The sequence below is a fragment of the Daucus carota genome, chromosome 2 (genome assembly GCF_001625215.2).
Source record: "Daucus carota subsp. sativus chromosome 2, DH1 v3.0, whole genome shotgun sequence".
Classification (NCBI taxonomy): domain Eukaryota; kingdom Viridiplantae; phylum Streptophyta; class Magnoliopsida; order Apiales; family Apiaceae; genus Daucus; species Daucus carota.
The window spans coordinates 13,435,646-13,454,847 of NC_030382.2; the positions used below are offsets into that span (position 1 = coordinate 13,435,646).

The window sequence follows — 19,202 nt, forward strand, 5'->3', positions numbered from 1 at the left end:
AGCTTCGACAACTAGAATTGAGCCACTTGTTACAGCAAAAATTAAGGTTTTGGCTCGATTAAGGGTGAGCATTTGGTGCTCATGATGTACTTGATGTCTAATAAAGCTGCTATGTATTATGACTATTCAGTGACCAATAAAGCTATTTTTTTCATGTATTATGATAATTGAGTTCCACTTTTTCCTCTGTATTATGACATTTCGGTGACCAATGAACGTATTTTTTTAAACACATAGATATTTCATTTTTTTGGTTCACAGTGAAGCACGTATCCATGAGTTTTGATTCACTTCTAAATGTCACAATTTGCTTTCAGACACATAGATATTCCATTTTTTTGGTTCAGTGTGAAGCACGTATCCACGAGCTTTGATTCACTTCAAAATCTCACAATTTGCTCCACCCCGCACATAGGTGGTTGGTCGAGCAATACACTAGTAACACATTTACACACGTTCCACTACATGAAGCCTTTGAAGTGAAGTTGTTGCGAGTTTCCCCTCTAAAGATCAAGACGACATGAGAAAATGAGGCTTCTTTAATCATGGTGAGAGAGCTCTCAGTGAATAAACTAATTTTTTGGAGGCTTTAAGATCTCTAACCATAACATGGAAAGTCAACTACATTGTAAACATTATCAAAAAAAATATCCTTATATAAATTGAGAAATTAGGTGAAATTCTATGCTAATAAAATAATGAACCTTCTATTTTATAACATCTTTTTAAAAATAATACTAACACATATTCATAAACTACACTTATTTAATATCCACTAACTCTCTTTATGTGGTTGAGAATGAGTCAATCATTCCTTTCATAAAAATCGCTCTAGTCAAACGAGCTCAAACAAAATGGGACAGAGGGAGTAACTTTTAGAGAATATTTGTAAAAATACGATCTACAATTAGATGCAACCAGATTTAAGTTTAATTAATTGGCCTCACAGGGGTTGCAAGTATGGTTGCATCTGTTTGCAAGTATAATTGCATGTGGTTGCATACAATATTTTTGCAAATATTTTCAAAAATTGCAAAAATTGAGAAAGTCAAATTAGCTCAATTTATTCGAACATTAGAGAATATATTTTTCTACCATTAAACAGTACTAAAATTAATTTTTAATAACTTGTTATATTCAAAATACTTCAAGCCCACGAGCAGCGAATGAACCAGTATGATGATGCAAGCCATTTGGAAAAGGCGTTGCAAAGTAAGTGTCCATTGGTGACAGTTCTGGCAGTAGCAATTCTGCACGTGGTAGAGGTGGCTTTAGAGGTGGCTACCTTCAATAGAGGCCAGAATTCTGAAGGCTATCAGTCATCTGGTCGTGGTCAAAATTTTAGAGTCCGAGGACGAGGCGGATATCAACAACGAGGTGATAAGTCTCAGTATCACGGCTATAATTGTAATAAATATGGTCACTTCAGTTATGAGTGTGGAGCCCCAAAGGTGGAAGAAAGAAGTCATTTTGCTGAAACAAAAGAAGATAGAGATGTTGGCACTGCTATGTTCCTCACTTACAAAGGAGACGAGGAAACCAAGAAAAATATTTGGTATCTTGACTCAGGGGCCAGTAATCACATGATTGGTCACAAGGAATTATTCACGGAGATAGACGACACCATCAGCGGAGAAGTTACTTTTTGGGATTCGTCAAAGATTCCAGTCAAAAGAAAAGGTACCGTCACGATCATTTCAAAGAAAGGTGAAAATAAATGTATAAATGACGTTTATTATATTCCTGCTTTGAAAAATAATATTATCAGTCTCAGCCAACTCATGGAGAAAGGATATAATATACAAATGTAGGTCAATTCCCTCATTATAAGAAGTCAAGCTCGGGAATTGATTGCAAATGTGGAGATGTCAAAGAATCATTTGTTTACACTTGATATGCATACGAAGGCGCAGAAGTGCTTAAAGTCGGTCATTAAAAATGACTCGTGGTTGTGGCATTTGAGATATGGCCATCTTGGAATTTCTGGCTTGAAACTATTGTCAAAGACAAAAATGGTGGACGGTTTTCCAGAAATCAACGAACTAGAAAATTTGGGTGAAGCATGTGTAGAGGGGAAGCAACATCGACAAAGTTTTCCCGTTGGAAAATCATGGAGAGCCAGGAGGCCATTGGAGATAGTTCACACAGATATTGCTGGTCCATTTGATATCTCATCACTGGGACCAACTTCAACGGAGTTATGTTTAGCAATGGATGGACCGTAGGACTGTGATGGGCAGTTTCTTGAGCATCAATTGGGGCTCTGGTTGGTTTTTGGACTAGAGCATGAAGTTTGATGGGTCGGCATGGAGAAAGGACTGTTTTGGAGTTGTGTCAAAACTACTAAGATGAACTGTTTATATCTTTGCTCTTAATGTACATAAAGCTGCTATATATTTAGATACTTTTTTCTCTGTATTATGACAATTCAGTGACCAATGAATTTTTTTTTTCCAGACAAATTGATATTCCACTTTTTTTTTTCACAGTGAAGAGGCAACAAATGATAGCTAATCACATTTATATTAAAAAAACAAGGTAAAGAAAATGGAAATGTAGTAGCACAACCACTAAGAGTATCTCCCATTGATCCACATGTCATGAAGGTTTTCTAATGTTCTTGCAGAAAGATAGAGATGTTTCAGTACTGATATAAGCTTTTGCTTGTTCTCAAAATAATCTAAACCCTCCACCTCTTCTGCTCCGCACAAGTCCTTCCCATTCACAATCACCATTGGGAACCTTACCTTGTCATTACCGACCAGCTCTTCTAGGTCTCTCATATACTCTGACTCTTGTGAACAATTCCTCTCCTCAAATACAACATGCCCACTCATCAGAATTTTCTTTACCAACCCATTTGCACCTAGGCCATTATTAACACTAATTTTGTAAAGAATCACCTTGTGGTTAGATATTTAACCCCTAAGTAAATATACTAACTACAAGTGTTTATTTTTCAAAGAAACAGAGGAAGAGGCAAGAAGAAGGAGCAGATGTTTTTCTTTTTGTAAAAATAGCAGTGTTCATATTTATGCAGGTACTGAAATGAGATGCATGCATTATGCATCCATGTTGGCCAAAGTCAGCTCTCTAGTTCTCACGCTTTTAACAAAATTTGGAGATAATGTTTAATGGAATAATGGTGACAGCTGAGCATTAACTAATGCAAGAGCCAACAAGGGGTATGGGGGCTCTTTAGCCCCATCCTGAAATGAGCCGATAATACTTTCAGATCCAATCTACTTGATTTACAGTAAAGGTTTGGGCAACTAATAGATCATGAGAATCGACACTGTCCATATAGATCCAATTTTTTTGCATCCTTCCAAAAATAAACAAGCAAAGCTTTTAGCAGAACAGTTTGATGATGACGAAGCTAACATCAAATTATTTTAGGGATATATTTTAAGTTCTATCATTCTACACTAGTGTTGTGAGGTAAATGATTTCTCTCACTCGACTACACATAAAATAAGATAGTCTAAATCCCCAATTTCATTTTCATTTTTATCCGACTTTTGCAAATATTTTGGATGTCCAGATACAAGCATTTCATAACATAATACCTGTCAAAACTACGAGCTATAAACATACAAGTTCAACAAGAAATTTTTATACTTCCACATTCAACAATGAGGGAAGTCTTAGAAACCTTCCCCATTAGTTGAACTCCTTCTGCCGAATGGAAGGCTTTTCACTGCTCTTTCGGTGACATAAAGCATATTCAATACTGACAATAAAAGCTTTTGCTTGTCCCCAAAATCATCTAAACCATCTACCTCTTCTTCTCCACACAAATCCTTCCCATTCAAAATCACCATGGGAAACCTCACCTTTTCTTTAACCACCAGCTCTTCTAGCTCTTTCAAATATATAGGCTCCTTTGAACAGTTTCTCTCCTCAAATACAACTTTTCCACTCAACAGAACCTTCTTTGCCCACCCATTTGCGTCTAGGTCATTGTTAGCACTCGTTGTGTAAAGAATTACCTTGACGTTGGATGAAGAACTGCCTCGTAAAACTGATCTTTCAGGCTCTGGGAGCCGGCATTCTGGGAACTTGGCAGCCAGTGTTTCCCTAAACAATTTCGTAGTATTCTGGATGAAAGTGCTTTGTTGCCTACTGAAAAATCAAACACATTATCATCCAACAATCCATAAATCAAATAATATGTCTTGACACATGTTAACAAGTATAGCATTCCTCAACTAATTATAGAGAAAAACTAACTGGGAAAAGCATGAAATGTTGAATAATTGAGAAAAATCGGAAAATTTACCCCTCTGCATGCTCTCCAAGAATATTGCCAACTTCTACAAGGGCTTCTCTCCACTTCTCCACCTTATCATTGTGCCTTGCTTTATGCTTTTCTAGTGCGAGTCCATAATTTCCGAGCTTTATGTATAAGAGCCCGTTTGCCGGAGTTTATGACTTATGACTTAATGTGACTTATGTGATAATCTGGGAGTTTTAAATAACTGTTTTAGTAAATTTTGACTTATTAAGGACTTATGAGTTATTAAAATATAATAATAGAAATAAAAGTTATTTATGGGTAATTTATGTCTTATGAGTAATTTTTTTTAAAAAAATTTTAAAAATCGACTCACCGAAAAAGTACCTTAAACTAACTTGTGGCTATACTTGAAGTCGACTTCCGACATATTACACAAACAGACATTTTCCAGCTTAAAATTGGAAACAGCTTTTAGTCCCTGCTTTAAGCCCGGACAAACATGCTCTAAAACATACATACTTCCCCGGTGAGGGTCATCTTCAAGTGACGAAGCGAGGTCGTCCCAACGAGCCCAACTATGTAGTGCCCTCAACAAGGCCGAGGTTAGCAAGCCTAATGGCTAGCGACCCCTAGAGGCCACATCATTTCTAGCAGCCACCCCTCTCCTTTGGAAGGCTAGATAATTTCTCATATTAGCAGCCCATCTATTCTATGTAGGGCAGTCCAACATAACTGAGGACCGATGTGACTTGTGATATCTACTCAATGAGCCCATCTTGATGGTCCTTCAATTGTGAATCGGCCACGGCCCATGAGAATTTGGGGAGTAACATCTTATTAGAACAAAAAGCTATCCTACATTGTTAGTTTGATACAATCATCCCTTCCTCTCCTTGTTATCTCCGCTCGAAACTCTACCTTGTGCATCAGCCTCTCCTTCCTAATTTACCTATGACACCGGCTTCTCTTCTTAACTTATCATCTTTTTAGTGTAATAATTATATCACCACCATCCACAACAATCGTTGTTATGATATCTTTTATGATATTTTTCGATATATCATGTGTCTGAAGATTTGTTTCCAATTCATGGATAATCGGTAAGCCATCGTCATATATTTACTTCTTATTTTGGATTTACTTTTGTTTGTTCATATTTGGATTTAATTGAATGTTGGATTTTATTGATTTTTGATCAAGTTCCGATCTTTGAGTTTGATCTAAGATATAAAGTTTTCCATAAAGTATAAATTGATCATGATGATTGTAATTACATGAAAGCCTCACTGTGACACACTTTAATTATATTTAATCTTTTAATATAATTCTATTCTTAGAATCATATATTGTATATATCTTTGTATTTTTTAACTAGTTCATAAAATTTTATATTGCAAAAATAATGTGATGTTCATCTTATTTCAGTATCCGTGGGAAGAATTATCTGAAATAATGAAGAAAATGCTCCAGTACGACTTGAAATCCGCGTCCTTGTGAGTAAGTAATATATTTTATGGTATCTAATGTTTTGTACTGGTTATTCATTTCAAATTTAAGAAATAATCTTGTTAGAAATTTTATCATAAAAATTTAAATCAAAGAATTTACATCGACAATAATTATGTTTTTAAATGGTAAAGAATATATATTTTTATTTAAGCATTAATGTTTTTTTAATTTTTTTTATTTCACCGTTTCATCTTTAAACCACTTGTTTTCATTAAAATATTTTATAATATAACTACAAATAAATATTACAGTTAAGTAATGTTGGCAGACCACTTAGTAATACTTCTTGATTGGCACATAGAAGTGATCTGCGAATATCTTTTGCAGAGTCAACGAGGATGTGATTTTTTTTTTTGCAAAACTGAAAATGGTTAAAGAAGTTATGCATCTAATTGAATGTAAGGGTTATGAAGTTCAGGTAAGCATTTAACTGATTCATGTGTACACTTGTCTTCTAACCCGAATATCAGGTGACTCAAAAATTGCAGCACTCTTTTTGTAATCAGGTCTGGAGCATTTTTCTTAATGATGTTGATCAGTTCAGAATGCGTTGGCCAAGAAAAAGTAATATCAAAGTCAATGGTACGTAACGCTCAACCATATATATGTATAAAGGGTTAACGTACACGAATTAGATCATTTAGCTTCATTTTAATGTATAAGTGGATCACCTACAAATTTTTGGTCTCATCTGCACCCCTCATTTCAAATTAAGTTACATTTTGATAAATCTCATTTTTGCACTCCTCATTTCAAATTAAGTTACCTAGAATATAAGAATGCTGTACTAGAACTGTATATATGACATTGCCATGAACTTCTTTAAGAACTTTAATATGTTACACATTTCTGTTGCAGCTCAAACTCGTCGCCGAAAATTGAAAAGCCTAATGCCCAATGGAGTTTGGTTCTGTGATTCAACTTGTGTACAGGTAATTTAATATGTTAAACATTTCTAGTACGATTCAGGGGATTAAACAGAGTCTGTGGTGTAACACCTGAACTCCAGGTCATTGTTGGCCAACCAGCATTCCTGAGATCTGTGGCTACCTATAAATTCCATTTCTATGAGAGTTGGTTCATATATTTCTGCGTACAGATGTAACTTGAAATAACCCGCAGTCATGCTAAAATATAGCTAATTTCTACTTTGTGCATTCAGATGGTAAACCAACTGTGGGTATACATACGAAGAAACAAGCTTCAGAATCATATTGCTACTTTGTGAATTTTGGTTAAGTTGTGTTGCAGAGGTTTCTATTGCTTTGTCTTCATTCTCGAAGCTTGAATGAGTAAGTTAAGGGACCAACTTCAACAGAGTTCTGCTTAGGAATGGATGGACTGTAGGAACTGTGATGGGCAGTCTCTCGAGCATCAGTTGGGGCTCTGATTCGTTTTTGGACCATAGCACAAAGTTTGATGAGTCGGCATGGACAAAGGAGGTGTTCTGGATTCCTCTCTTCAAATATGACATTCCCACTCATCAGAATTTTCTTTACCAATCCATTTGCACCTAGGCCATTATTAACACTAATTGTGTAAAGAATCACCTTGTCGTTAGATGGTTTAGGTCTCATCATTGATGATGAAGAACTGCCTTGTGAACTTGGACCTGCTAGTGTAGGAAGGCTCTGGGAGCCGGCATTCTGGGAACTTGGCAGCCAATGTTTCCGTAAAAAGTTTCACAGTGTTCTGGATGAAAGTGCTCTGTTTCCTACCGAAAAACCAAACACATTATCATCCAACAATCCATAAGTATAATAAGAATCCATGGAATTATGTAGCATAAAACGTCAAATAATTAATAAAAATTGGAAAATAAGATTACCCCTCTACATGTTCTCCAAAAATATTGCCAACTTCTGCTTGTGCAAGGGCTTCTCTCCACTTCTCCACCTTGTCATTGTGCCTCATTTTATGCTTTTCTAGTGTGAGTCCATAATTTCCCAGATGGTGTTTGATATCACGGATTTCAACCTAAAAAAAAGCGGTATAATAAAATACCTGGAGTTCTTATTGCCTTCCAAGATCTGAACATGTAACACCCCTGATGTGTGATATTTATAACACACATTTTTCCCATATTTTAATTACTTTTGCATGAAACTGGATTTTATGTAATATATATTTTCATGTTTTCTTGTAGAAAATAAAGAATTCTCATAATAGAAGGAATGGAGCTAAAAGTGCATTATTTGAAGTGATTTCTAGCAAAATTCGGATTTTGGGATTAATTGTGTTGTGTTCATTGTTTTGATCATAACCGTAGTTCTGTAAGTCCGTTTTGGGCCCGTAAATAGCCGTTGGAAAGCTTGCGAGAAGACCTTTAATTCAAGTAAGGTTTCAGAATTTATTGACATTCCAATCAGCCCAGAATATGGCCAGAAGCAGAAAGTCCGAATTTTCTACTTTGAACTCCTATTCTATTTGAGAAACTTATTTGTAGTATTTATTTTATTCAAAATATAGTATAGGAAAAATAGATCAGTTATTGTTTTGTTTTCTAATGGGCTTGGGAGTTACATGGGCCAAGAGACACAAAAACATGACAGGAGGGAAGTTACAAAAAAAGACAATAGACACAGGGAGAGAGACACAGGGAGAGAGATACAGGGAGAGAGATACAGGAAGAAGTTGCACGCAAGAGAGCAAGGAGGAAGAAAGCAATTGGAAGAGACAAATATAGAGTTTTTCTTCTCTTCTTTACCTTTCTTAATTGTAACATGGATTTGATGTCTTTATACTTGTGTTTAGTTCTTAGTAGTGTGATGTTGAACTAATTTCTCTTATAGGCCTTTAATGGATTCTTTTGATTATATTTAAGTTGTTTCTTCATTTCTCTATTCTTGTGGTCATATTGATTGCTTATGTTGATTTGTGTGTATTGCTTCTCAAGGATTGATCACCTTTGAGATTGAACTAGTAACTTAAGAGGACTTGGGAGAGAAATCTTAAGTTTGGACTCAATCAACATAGCCTAAGATTAAATTTTTATATTGATTTGTGGTTGGGACAGGAATGTACCTAAGCACCTTGGGTAGTCGATTAAGGTGATGTTTAATGCTATTTATGAGTTTAAATTCTACATAGGGATATGGGGGTTAATTCATAAATAAGAGTCATTTGAGATTCGGAAGGTCCTTATGAATACTTGTTAGCCTTAGATTAGTAATTAGATTAGACCATGAGAATTGATGTATGATGAGATACTTGTTGATATCAAAAGATGAAGTTTTAGGCCTATCTTGTTAATCTTGTCATTGAAGTTGTGTTAGTTAGTTCTCTAGTGTTAATTATTTTAACTTTTTAAGCCAATGTGTACTTTAACTTGAATTAGGAGAACAATGGTGTATGGTACTTAACAACTTATTTTTAGTCTCTGTGGGAACGAATAAATATACTACTTGTAACGATACGTGCACTTGCGTATAAGTTGTAAAATCGCTAACAAGTTTTTGGCGCCGCTGCCGGGGACTAATTTTAAGTATTTATTTGTTAATATCATTACATTGTTAAGTATTTTAAGATCAAGTTATTTATTGTTCTTTTGTTGAAATTTTGTAGGAGTTCTACAGTGTATGCGTAGACTGCGCTCATCTTCACTTATTCCACTTGATTTGGAGATTGAGAAAACTGCAAAAGCAAACAGAAGATTAGCTAAGGAATCTAGGAATCGCTCATCCACGATGGGTGATGATGCAAATGTTCCTCCCAGGCGTTTGCGGGTGAAGGATTATATTATGCCTTCTTTCGATGGCATTCATTCTAGTATTGCAAGGCCAGCTATTGCAGCAAATAATTTTCATGTTGATTCAGCAACAATGCAAGCTATTAGAGACAACAAATTTAATGGCCTTTCTGCTGAAGATCCTAATGCTCATTTGAGGAATTTTCTTGAGATTGTTGATAATTTCAAGGTTAATGGTGTTCCCGAGGAGACTATTAGATTGAGATTGTTTAGTCGCTCACTTGATGGAAGGGCTAGAGAATGGCTGGATTCTTTGCCAAATAATTCTATTACTACTTGGAATCAGCTTGTTGAGAAATTCTTAAACAAGTACTTTTCTCCTGCAAAGACCGAGCGCCTGATTAAGGAAATTCAGAATTTTCAACAGTTTGATATGGAGTCTTTGTATGAAGCTTATGAAAGATTCAAGGACCTTTTGCGAAAGTGCCCACATCATGGGTTATCTGATCAACAGAAGATCCGTACTTTCTATAATGGGTTGACAATACAATGTGCTACTCAAGTTGATGGTGCAGCTAGAGGTTCATTGACAAACCAATATCCCGAGGATGCTTTTGAGATATTGGAGGATATTACTTCAAATAATTGTAGAGCCTATGATCGTTCAAGTTCAAAGAAGGTAGCAGGTGTACATGAAGTTGATCCATTGACATCTTTTTCAGCACAAGTGGTGTCTCAATTTGAAGCTTTGAACAAAAATCTTGAGTCTTTATCAGTGGATAGACAGCAGCCAGTTCAGTCGGCTCATCAAGTGCAGAATATTCATGTCTTTTGTGATATGTGTGGGGAAGGCCATCCGACTCAGCAATGTCCATTGATCTATCACGATGTGGCACAGTCTAGTTCCGTGAACTATGTGGGAAATTCAAGCAATCAGCAAAACAACCCTTTCTCCAATACCTACAATCCAGGTTGGAGAAATCATCCCAATTTTTCATGGAATAACAATGTTAGGCCAAATATGCCTTTCAAGCAGAATGTACCACCTGGTTTTCAACAGAATCCAAGGCCACAAGAGATGGAAAAGAAGCCTAACACTGAAGATCTTTTACTTCAATATATGCAGAAAACTGATGCTTTAATTCAGAGTCAAAGTGCATCCATGAGAGCTTTGGAGATGCAAGTGGGTCAACTGGCTAGTGCTATCAACAACCGACCTTCGGGTTCTTTGCCTAGCAACACGGAGCCAAATCCCAAAAATGACAAAAGAGAGCATTGTAAGGCAATTACTTTGAGGAGTGGAAAAGAAATTGAAGGAAACACAAAGAAAGTTGATGATGGTGGAGATCCTGAAAAAGTGTTGAATGAGGAACCTAGTGTACTCTCAAATCCTAAGGCCGATGCATCAACACCAAAGAAGCATGTATATCCTCCACCTCCATTTCCTCAACGTTTGCAGAAGCAGAAGCAAGATAAGCAATTTCAAAAATTTATGGATGTCTTCAAGAAATTATCAATCAACATTCCTTTTGCCGAAGCTTTGGAGCAAATGCCAAGCTATGTCAAGTTCATGAAAGATATTCTGTCACGGAAAAGGAGATTGGAAGAATTTGAAACTGTGGCCTTAACTGAGGAGTGTAGTGCTATTTTGCAGAAAAAGCTACCACCAAAACTCAAAGATCCTGGAAGCTTTACTATTCCATGCACTATTGGAAATCAATATTTTGGAAAAGCTTTGTGTGATTTGGGGGCAAGTGTGAATTTGATGCCTTTGTCAATTTTTGTGAAGTTGGGTGTTGGTGAAGTAAAGCCTACATCAGTGCGGTTACAGTTGGCAGATAGATCTTTGGCATATCCAAGGGGTGTAGTTGAAGATGTTCTTGTCAAAGTTGATAAATTCATTTTTCCCGCGGATTTCATTGTTCTTGATATGGAAGAAGATGCTGACATTCCTTTACTTCTTGGTAGGCCATTTTTAGCTACAGGGAGAACTCTCATTGATGTTCAGAAGGGGGAGTTGACTATGCGAGTGGAGGATGAACAGGTAACATTTAATGTTTTCTCAGCAATGAAATTTTCTAATGATGAGGAGAGTTGTTTTTCTGTGAGTACTTTCACAGGTGGAGATGATTTACCCTTAATGTTAGAGCAACATTCCACCGATCTTTTAGAATTGTCTTTACGAGAAGCGGGTGATGAAAGCAATGAAGAAATTGCTGAATGTGTGAAGGAACTAAATGCATTGCCTACATATCGAAGGCCTTTTCAGCAATTTGAGTCTTTTGAGATGCCGGTAAAGTCTAAAGCTTCTAAACCTTCCATTGAAGAACCTCCTGAATTGGAGCTCAAGCAACTACCAACACATCTCAAATATGCATTTCTTGGAGAGAATTCAACTTTGCCGGTGATTATATCTTCTACCTTGTCTGATGAACACGAAGGAAAATTACTTCGGGTCTTGAAGGAATACAAAAGAGCCATTGGATGGAAAATTGCTGATATTAGAGGTATAAGCCCTTCATTTTGTATGCATAAAATTTCAATGGAGGATGATCACAAGCCTAGCATTGAGCATCAAAGGAGGCTGAATCCTGTTATGAAGGAGGTAGTAAAAAAGGAGATCATCAAGTGGCTAGATGCAGGAATCATATACCCTATTTCTGATAGTTCTTGGGTGAGTCCTATACAATGTGTACCAAAAAAGGGTGGAACCACCGTTGTGGCTAATGAAAAGAATGAACTTATTCCAACAAGAACAGTCACAGGATGGAGGGTGTGTATGGACTACAGAAAGTTGAACAAAGCAACAAGAAAAGATCATTTTCCCCTGCCTTTCATTGATCAAATGCTTGACAGATTAGCAGGCAAGGAATTTTATTGTTTTTTGGATGGGTATTCTGGGTATCATCAAATTGCTATTGCACCAGAGGATCAAGAGAAGACAACTTTTACATGCCCATTTGGCACTTTTGCTTTTAGAAAGGTATCATTTGGCTTGTGTAATGCTCCATCTACTTTTCAGAGGTGTATGATGGCTATATTTTCGGATATGATAGAGCAAGGAGTGGAAGTCTTCATGGATGATTTTTCTGTACTTGGAGATTCTTTTGATGCATGTTTAATGAATTTGGCGTGAGTATTGCAACGTTGTGAGGAAACTAACTTGGTACTCAATTGGGAAAAATGTCATTTATTGGTTCAAGAAGGCATTGTTCTTGGTCATAAGGTGTCGAGCAAAGGTTTAGAGGTTGATAAAGCTAAGTTGGAAACTATTGGGAAGCTTCCTCCACCAAGTTCTGTTAAAGGTGTTAGAAGTTTTCTTGGCCATGCGGGTTTTTATAGGCGATTCATCAAAGACTTCTCAAAAATTTCAAAGCCCTTGTGTAATCTTTTGGAGAAAGACACGAAATTTCTCTTTGATGATGCTTGTGTTGCAGCTTATGAAGAACTGAAGAAGAAATTAGTTTCCGCACCAATTATCATTGCTCCGGATTGGAGTCTGCCGTTCGAGTTGATGTGTGATGCTAGTGATTTTGCACTTGGAGCAGTTTTGGGGCAACGGAGCAACAAAATCTTTCATTCAATATACTATGCTAGTAAGACTCTTTCTGGTGCTCAACTTAACTACACAACAACAGAGAAAGAATTACTTGCGGTGGTGTATGCTTTTGAGAAGTTCAGATCATATCTTGTGGGTACTAAGGTGATTGTATATACAGACCATTCCGCCATCAAATATCTAATTGAGAAGAAGGATGCAAAGCCTCGTTTGATTCGGTGGGTTTTACTCTTGCAAGAATTTGACTTGGAGATCAAAGATCGAAAAGGTTCTGAAAATCAAGTTGCTGATCACTTGTCTAGGTTGGAAAATAAGGAGGATTCTGACAATTCTCAAATCATCAATGATTCTTTTCCTGATGAAAAACTTATGGCTATCACCAATAAGGGTCTGCCTTGGTTTGCTGATTTTGTTAACTATTTGGTGAGCAATATTATTCCAGCTGAGCTTAATTATCAACAAAAGAAAAAGTTTTTGCACCAGGTTAAATCTTTCAGATGGGATGAGCCTTATCTTTTCAAGCTCGGGCCAGATAATGTTTTAAGAAGATGTATTCCCCATGATGAGATAGAAAGCATCTTGAATCATTGCCATAATTCTCCATATGGTGGTCATTTCCAAGGTGACAGAACTGCAGCAAAGGTCTTACAATCAGGTTTTTACTGGCCCTCTCTTTTTAAAGATGCTCATGAATTTGTGAAAAGATGTGATAGATGCCAACGTACAGGGAATATTTCTAAGAGGAATGAAATGCCTTTAAATTATATTTTGGAGGTTGAATTATTTGATGTTTGGGGTATTGACTTTATGGGACCATTTGTGATGTCATTCCGAAACCAATATATCCTATTGGCAGTGGATTATGTCTCTAAATGGGTTGAGGCCATAGCAACCCCTACTAGTGATGCATCTATGGTACTTGAATTTCTCAAGAAGAATATATTCAATCGATTTGGAACTCCAAGAGCTATCATCAGTGACGAGGGAACACACTTCTGTAATAAGCAGTTTGCAGCTTTGTTGTTAAAGTATGGTGTTCGTCATAAAGTAGCATGTGCTTATCATCCTCAAACCAATGGGCAAGCTGAAGTGTCTAATAGGGAAATCAAGCAAATTTTGGAAAAGACGGTGAATGCAACAAGAAAAGATTGGTCAAAGAAGTTAGATGACAGTCTTTGGGCTTATAGAACCGCTTACAAAACGCCACTTGGACTATCTCCTTATCAGTTGGTTTATGGAAAATCTTGTCACTTGCCAGTGGAATTGGAACACAAAGCTTTTTGGGCAATTAAAAAGCTTAATTTTGATTTCATTGCAGCTGGAGAGAGGCGTCTCTTAGAATTGAATGAGCTTGAGGAATTCCGACTGAAAGCTTTTGAAAGCTCCAGAATTTACAAAGAAAAGATGAAGAAATGGCATGACCAGAAAATTGTACCCAAGGTAATTGAGGCAGGTCAAATGGTGCTATTATTTAATTCAAGGCTAAAAATCTTTCCGGGCAAGCTCAAATCACGTTGGTCAGGGCCTTTTAGAGTAATTCATGTTGAATCACATGGTGCTGTTGAAGTTGAAGATATAAGTACCGGGAGAACTTTCAAGGTCAATGGGCAAAGATTAAAGCCTTACTTGGGTGGGGACATTGATAGAAATGCCTCATCCATCACTCTTGGAGAGGTATGAAGGCCAAGAATAGTCAAGCCATGACTCTAAATAAGGCGCTGCATGGGAGGCAACCCATGAGTTTGTATATTATCAGGTAAAAAAAGAGTAGTTATTTTCTTTAATTTGTATATTGTTTTTCCCCCTCCCATTTGGTGCGGTAATCTGTTTGTTGAGTGTTTCAGGGATGTAGAGGAATTTATTATGCATTAAAAATACATCTTGCATCCTTGGAATGATTTTTGAGCATGTGTTTGAAGGCAAAAGTAAGGTCATACATGTGTGCCTTATACTTGGTGTGATTGTGTGAAGCAGCATGTTCATGGAGACATGGAGTTAAAGAGCTTTGTCATGCTCAAAGTGGGGAACAACTCTGGTGAATTTTAGCACGTTGACATTCGAGTGCTAAACTTGCACGTTCATGCCGCTCTAATTTTTTTCCCCAGGCCTCTGTTAGATTTCTACATGTTGGCATGCGAGTGCTGGTCGCAGCATGATCATGCAGCTCCTCCTACTTGCTCCCTGATGATTTGGGGCATTTTAGCATGCTCGTGTTGATATGAGCATGTTCATGCTACTCTCCTATGTTCCCTCGGGTGAAATTTGGCATAATAGCATGCTTGTGCCGATCACAGCATGGCAGTGGGTTCACTCTTTAGCCCCTGATGTTTTTGCAAACATATGCATGCGAGTGCCAACCATGGCACGGTCGTGCAGCAAGCTTATTGCTCTCTGGTAGATTTTTGCAGGTTAGCACTCTCGTGCGGAGTAGTGCACGCTCGTGCAACCAAACTTATCATGTCCCAGGCTATCATTATGGCATGATCATGCCCACGATCATGTTGCACACCACGTTTGAGAAAACTACACCTCCCTGTATCCTTTTATAATGCTGCTTTTGTATATTAATTTTCTAACCACTAGCATCATCAATTATTTATAAGTTTATTTATATAAATAATTTAGATAAACCCTTTATAAATATTATTATTATTTATTATTTATTTTTGTTTTTATTTTTATTTTTGTTTTTGTTTTTGTGCTTTTGTTTTTGTTTTTGTTTTTTGTTTTGTTGTGTTGTTGTTTTGTTTTGTTTGTGTAATATTACTATTATCTTGTTTAAATAATATATTCTATATATTATGCTATATATGATATAAAAAATCTTTTTCCTTTGTTTTCTTTCTTTATATATGTATGAGTAATTTATATATTATCTTCTTTAGGTCTTAGTGTATATATATATAGGCCAACATTCCAGGGAGGGACTCCTTATATGGAGTTACATAGTGCGCCACTATAAATCATCAATTTTATTATAAATTCTGTTATAGAATACATATAAAACGTGATTCTAATATAGAATACTATAAAATAAATCTATTTTAAGTAATTTAACACTTAAAATTTGATTAAAAAAAGTATATTTTCGAAACTGATTCTACAACAGAATAATTCTGGATGATTATTATTCTGTTATAGAATCATGTTGAGATATTGCATAATTTTAGATGATCTTTGGAATAAAAAAATTGTATAACTTCGTTTTCAGTTTAATAATCAAAATTTGTAATTATATTTCATAAAAAATATAACAGAATATATATTATGTATATATTTATAATGATGTGCTCCGTAACTCCATATAAGAAGGTATGCTATGGAGTGCTACCCTATATATATATAAAAATTGTATTATATATGTTTCATATTTATAATAATATTGTTTATGTAACGCCCCCAGATCTGCATCCCGCAAATCTGGTCCGTCACTAAACATCTGGCTCAAAACAACACTAGCATTATATTAATATTATACAAGTACAATTCTCGCCCCACAAGTCCAGGGTCGATCGTCCACAACACTACTACCAAGTCTAACTTTATTACATAATAGTAAGTCTGATTACAGACTATTATAATAATTGTAGTTGGCATCACCAAACAGCGTTGCCTAGCAGCTTCAGCTCATGTGATGTGTCTTTTCCTTTTCCTTGCCAAAACCCGTTTTCGGGCGGTTCTCTTGAGTTGCGCCATACTCACTCTTTACTGCTTAAAAGGAATAAAGTAGATGCAAGAATGAGCAACTAATTGCTCAGCAAGTCCACATAGCACAACACAACAGTTAACAAGATATGCGAACAAAGCATATAAGACAGTTCAAGTCAAAGTAACAAATCAGTTACCATCAAATGACAATACAATTTCCAATAAAGAAAACGCTGGTCTTCCACCTTTCGGTAACACTACATGGCTCGATCAGCACCATTTCGTGAATACCGTTCTCCTGTGTAGTCCTCGTGGTCTGATCGTAACCACTGAAGACACACCAACACTCTCTTTGCTAGCATCAGGGTTTAACACTGGAACCCTTCTATCTGCCTTACCAGATAGTAAATTTCAACTCTACCACGAATTTAATAAATTCGTGTTGACCAGCTTGAACAGATTCCTCCGAATACAAAGAAATTTTCCCAAACAAACATTCCTCAATCATCACTACTCATCTCTATCAAAGAAGTGCGAACAATGCACCCTTTCGTCATAACAAAGATTACCCGAAGGTAAAAGTGAATGATAATTAAAAGAACTAGATTTCAAAGGATACGGTGATCTCCAAAAGGAGTAAATTGAGACCATCGCTGCAATGTATTCACATCAAGTTTCGAAGATTCAAAATTATTATCATTATAGGATCAGCTTATTCCCGAACAATGGGATGGCTCGAATTATAGAAAGTAATATACGAATAATACTTTTAAAGCCTTCAAATGAAATTTAGATATTTTCTCAATACACAATGGTATGAAATACAATATCTTCACAATCAACACTTTTTACAAAATTATTAAATAGGCGAAAACTTCACGTCAAGAAAGGGATAGTGAACTTGCCTCGGGTCCTTAGCTTGAAATATTTCCTCAATTTAATACTTATAAATCAGCTCCGCCTTTCCAATATTAAATTCTAAAGCATATCAACAAGAATAGCTTAGTCTTCCCGAATTAAGAATCTCGTAATAATTAATTATTACTAATAGTAAAACAAGAATTTGGGTGACCTCCATCTAAATATATTTAGTTTCTTTGTTCTTATTATTGTCTGATATCCCGACTTCCTTTTATTTATCGATTAATCTAATATTTCCTTTACAACTTAATACTCAAATAATTTTTTTATTAAATCCAACTTCTTTATTTATAAGTCTCTGATTATGAAATTAATTTCTTTTTATAACATAATCATCAAATCACCTTTCTTTAATATTTATCAAAGTCTTTAACTAAAACATTTCTCAAATTAAGTCACATATTTATTTATATCCAAAATTATTATTAATTTAACGGCACTATAATAATAATTTTCTAGACCACAACCTTACAATAACCACCATAAATTGTCCAAACTTTATTTCAAACAAATCTTGAATTCTTATTTATTTTATCTTTAAAAGCCAACACTCTCAATTCCCTTTTTTATTATTTCTTCATATTCTCAATTATAAAATGACCAAACTGCCCTCCTACCACCTCCATCTTTCTCCCTCATCTCCCTCACCTGCTCCTTGGCTTGTCGGAGCACGGCTCCGGCGACCTATCGCCGCCGTCCCCTCCCCCCCTCTCTCTCTCTCTGAGCTCTGTCACGGCGACAAGTCCACCGTTTCTCCTTCTGAACCACCACACACTTCCCATCATCCCTCTTCCCTTTTCCAGCCCCGTCGCGAAGCTCCGTTGGCAGTGCCGACGGAAGCTCCGCCTCCCTTTTTGTCCCGACCAGCCTTTCCTCTCCTTTAAACAAACCAAACCCAATCTTTAATATAATCCAATCAATCAGCACAACCAAGAGAAAACACCTAAATTCACATAAGAACCCTAGCCCTTAATTTGTATAAATGATAGTGAGAAAGCACAAGCCTTCTACTTATATACGGTTGAGGTTTTTGTTTGAATAATAATAAAACTTCACTTCATTATTTAGAAATAGAAAGAATACAAATCTTCCACCAAAGCAAATCTTAATTTAAGTGTAAAGTTTCCACCAAAGCAAGCATACAAATCTTAATCTAAGACAGGTGCTAAGCTAAAGGACAATTACCTTTTATTATAGTGCTCTAAAACGTCCAAAACTTCTCCGTTCCAAATTAGCTCACTGATTTACTATCCTGTTTGCCTAACTTTCTCTCTTTTCTTTTATGCAGGAAAAATGGAAATGGCAATTGACAACTTGCTTGGCTTTTATAGCCATTACTAATCATCATTAGCATTTAATTACCCTTTAATCTATTTTTTTTTATTATACTTTACTTGGTTGCCAAGTACAGGACGTGGGCACCAAGTTCAAGACTTGGGCACCGACTTGCTTTATTATTTCTTTTATTTCTTTTATATATTATTTTTTTTTAAAATAATCTCCGTTTGGCTCGGTTTGGTCTCGGTCCTGGCTTATTTAACGCTACTATGAAATATTATTTGAGATCATAACATAATAAATTAATTAATTAATAATTATTCTAATTATTTTCTAAATATTTCGTAATTAATTAAATA

General features: G+C 36.0%; 1 protein-coding gene, 1 long non-coding RNA gene and 1 other non-coding gene across 3 annotated transcripts; all 3 read right to left on the bottom strand.

Moving 5' to 3' along the window:
- Positions 1–3,600: 3,600 nt before the first annotated feature.
- LOC135150370 (uncharacterized) lies at positions 3,601–4,777 on the bottom strand. The gene is made up of 3 exons (XM_064086646.1): positions 4,760–4,777; positions 4,283–4,398; positions 3,601–4,125 (listed from the first exon to the last, which is right to left on the bottom strand). Exons 1-3 carry the CDS (start codon positions 4,775–4,777, stop codon positions 3,648–3,650), a joined length of 612 nt encoding a protein of 203 aa, XP_063942716.1. The 3' UTR covers positions 3,601–3,647.
- A 5,054-nt stretch (positions 4,778–9,831) lies between these two features.
- Positions 9,832–9,938, bottom strand: LOC135150977 (small nucleolar RNA R71). The gene has a single exon (XR_010289435.1). It is a non-coding gene; the product is annotated as a small nucleolar RNA R71 (small nucleolar RNA).
- A 6,502-nt stretch (positions 9,939–16,440) lies between these two features.
- LOC135150269 (uncharacterized) lies at positions 16,441–18,909 on the bottom strand. The gene is made up of 3 exons (XR_010288593.1): positions 18,751–18,909; positions 17,550–17,622; positions 16,441–16,704 (listed from the first exon to the last, which is right to left on the bottom strand). It is a non-coding gene; the product is annotated as an uncharacterized LOC135150269 (long non-coding RNA).
- Positions 18,910–19,202: the final 293 nt, after the last annotated feature.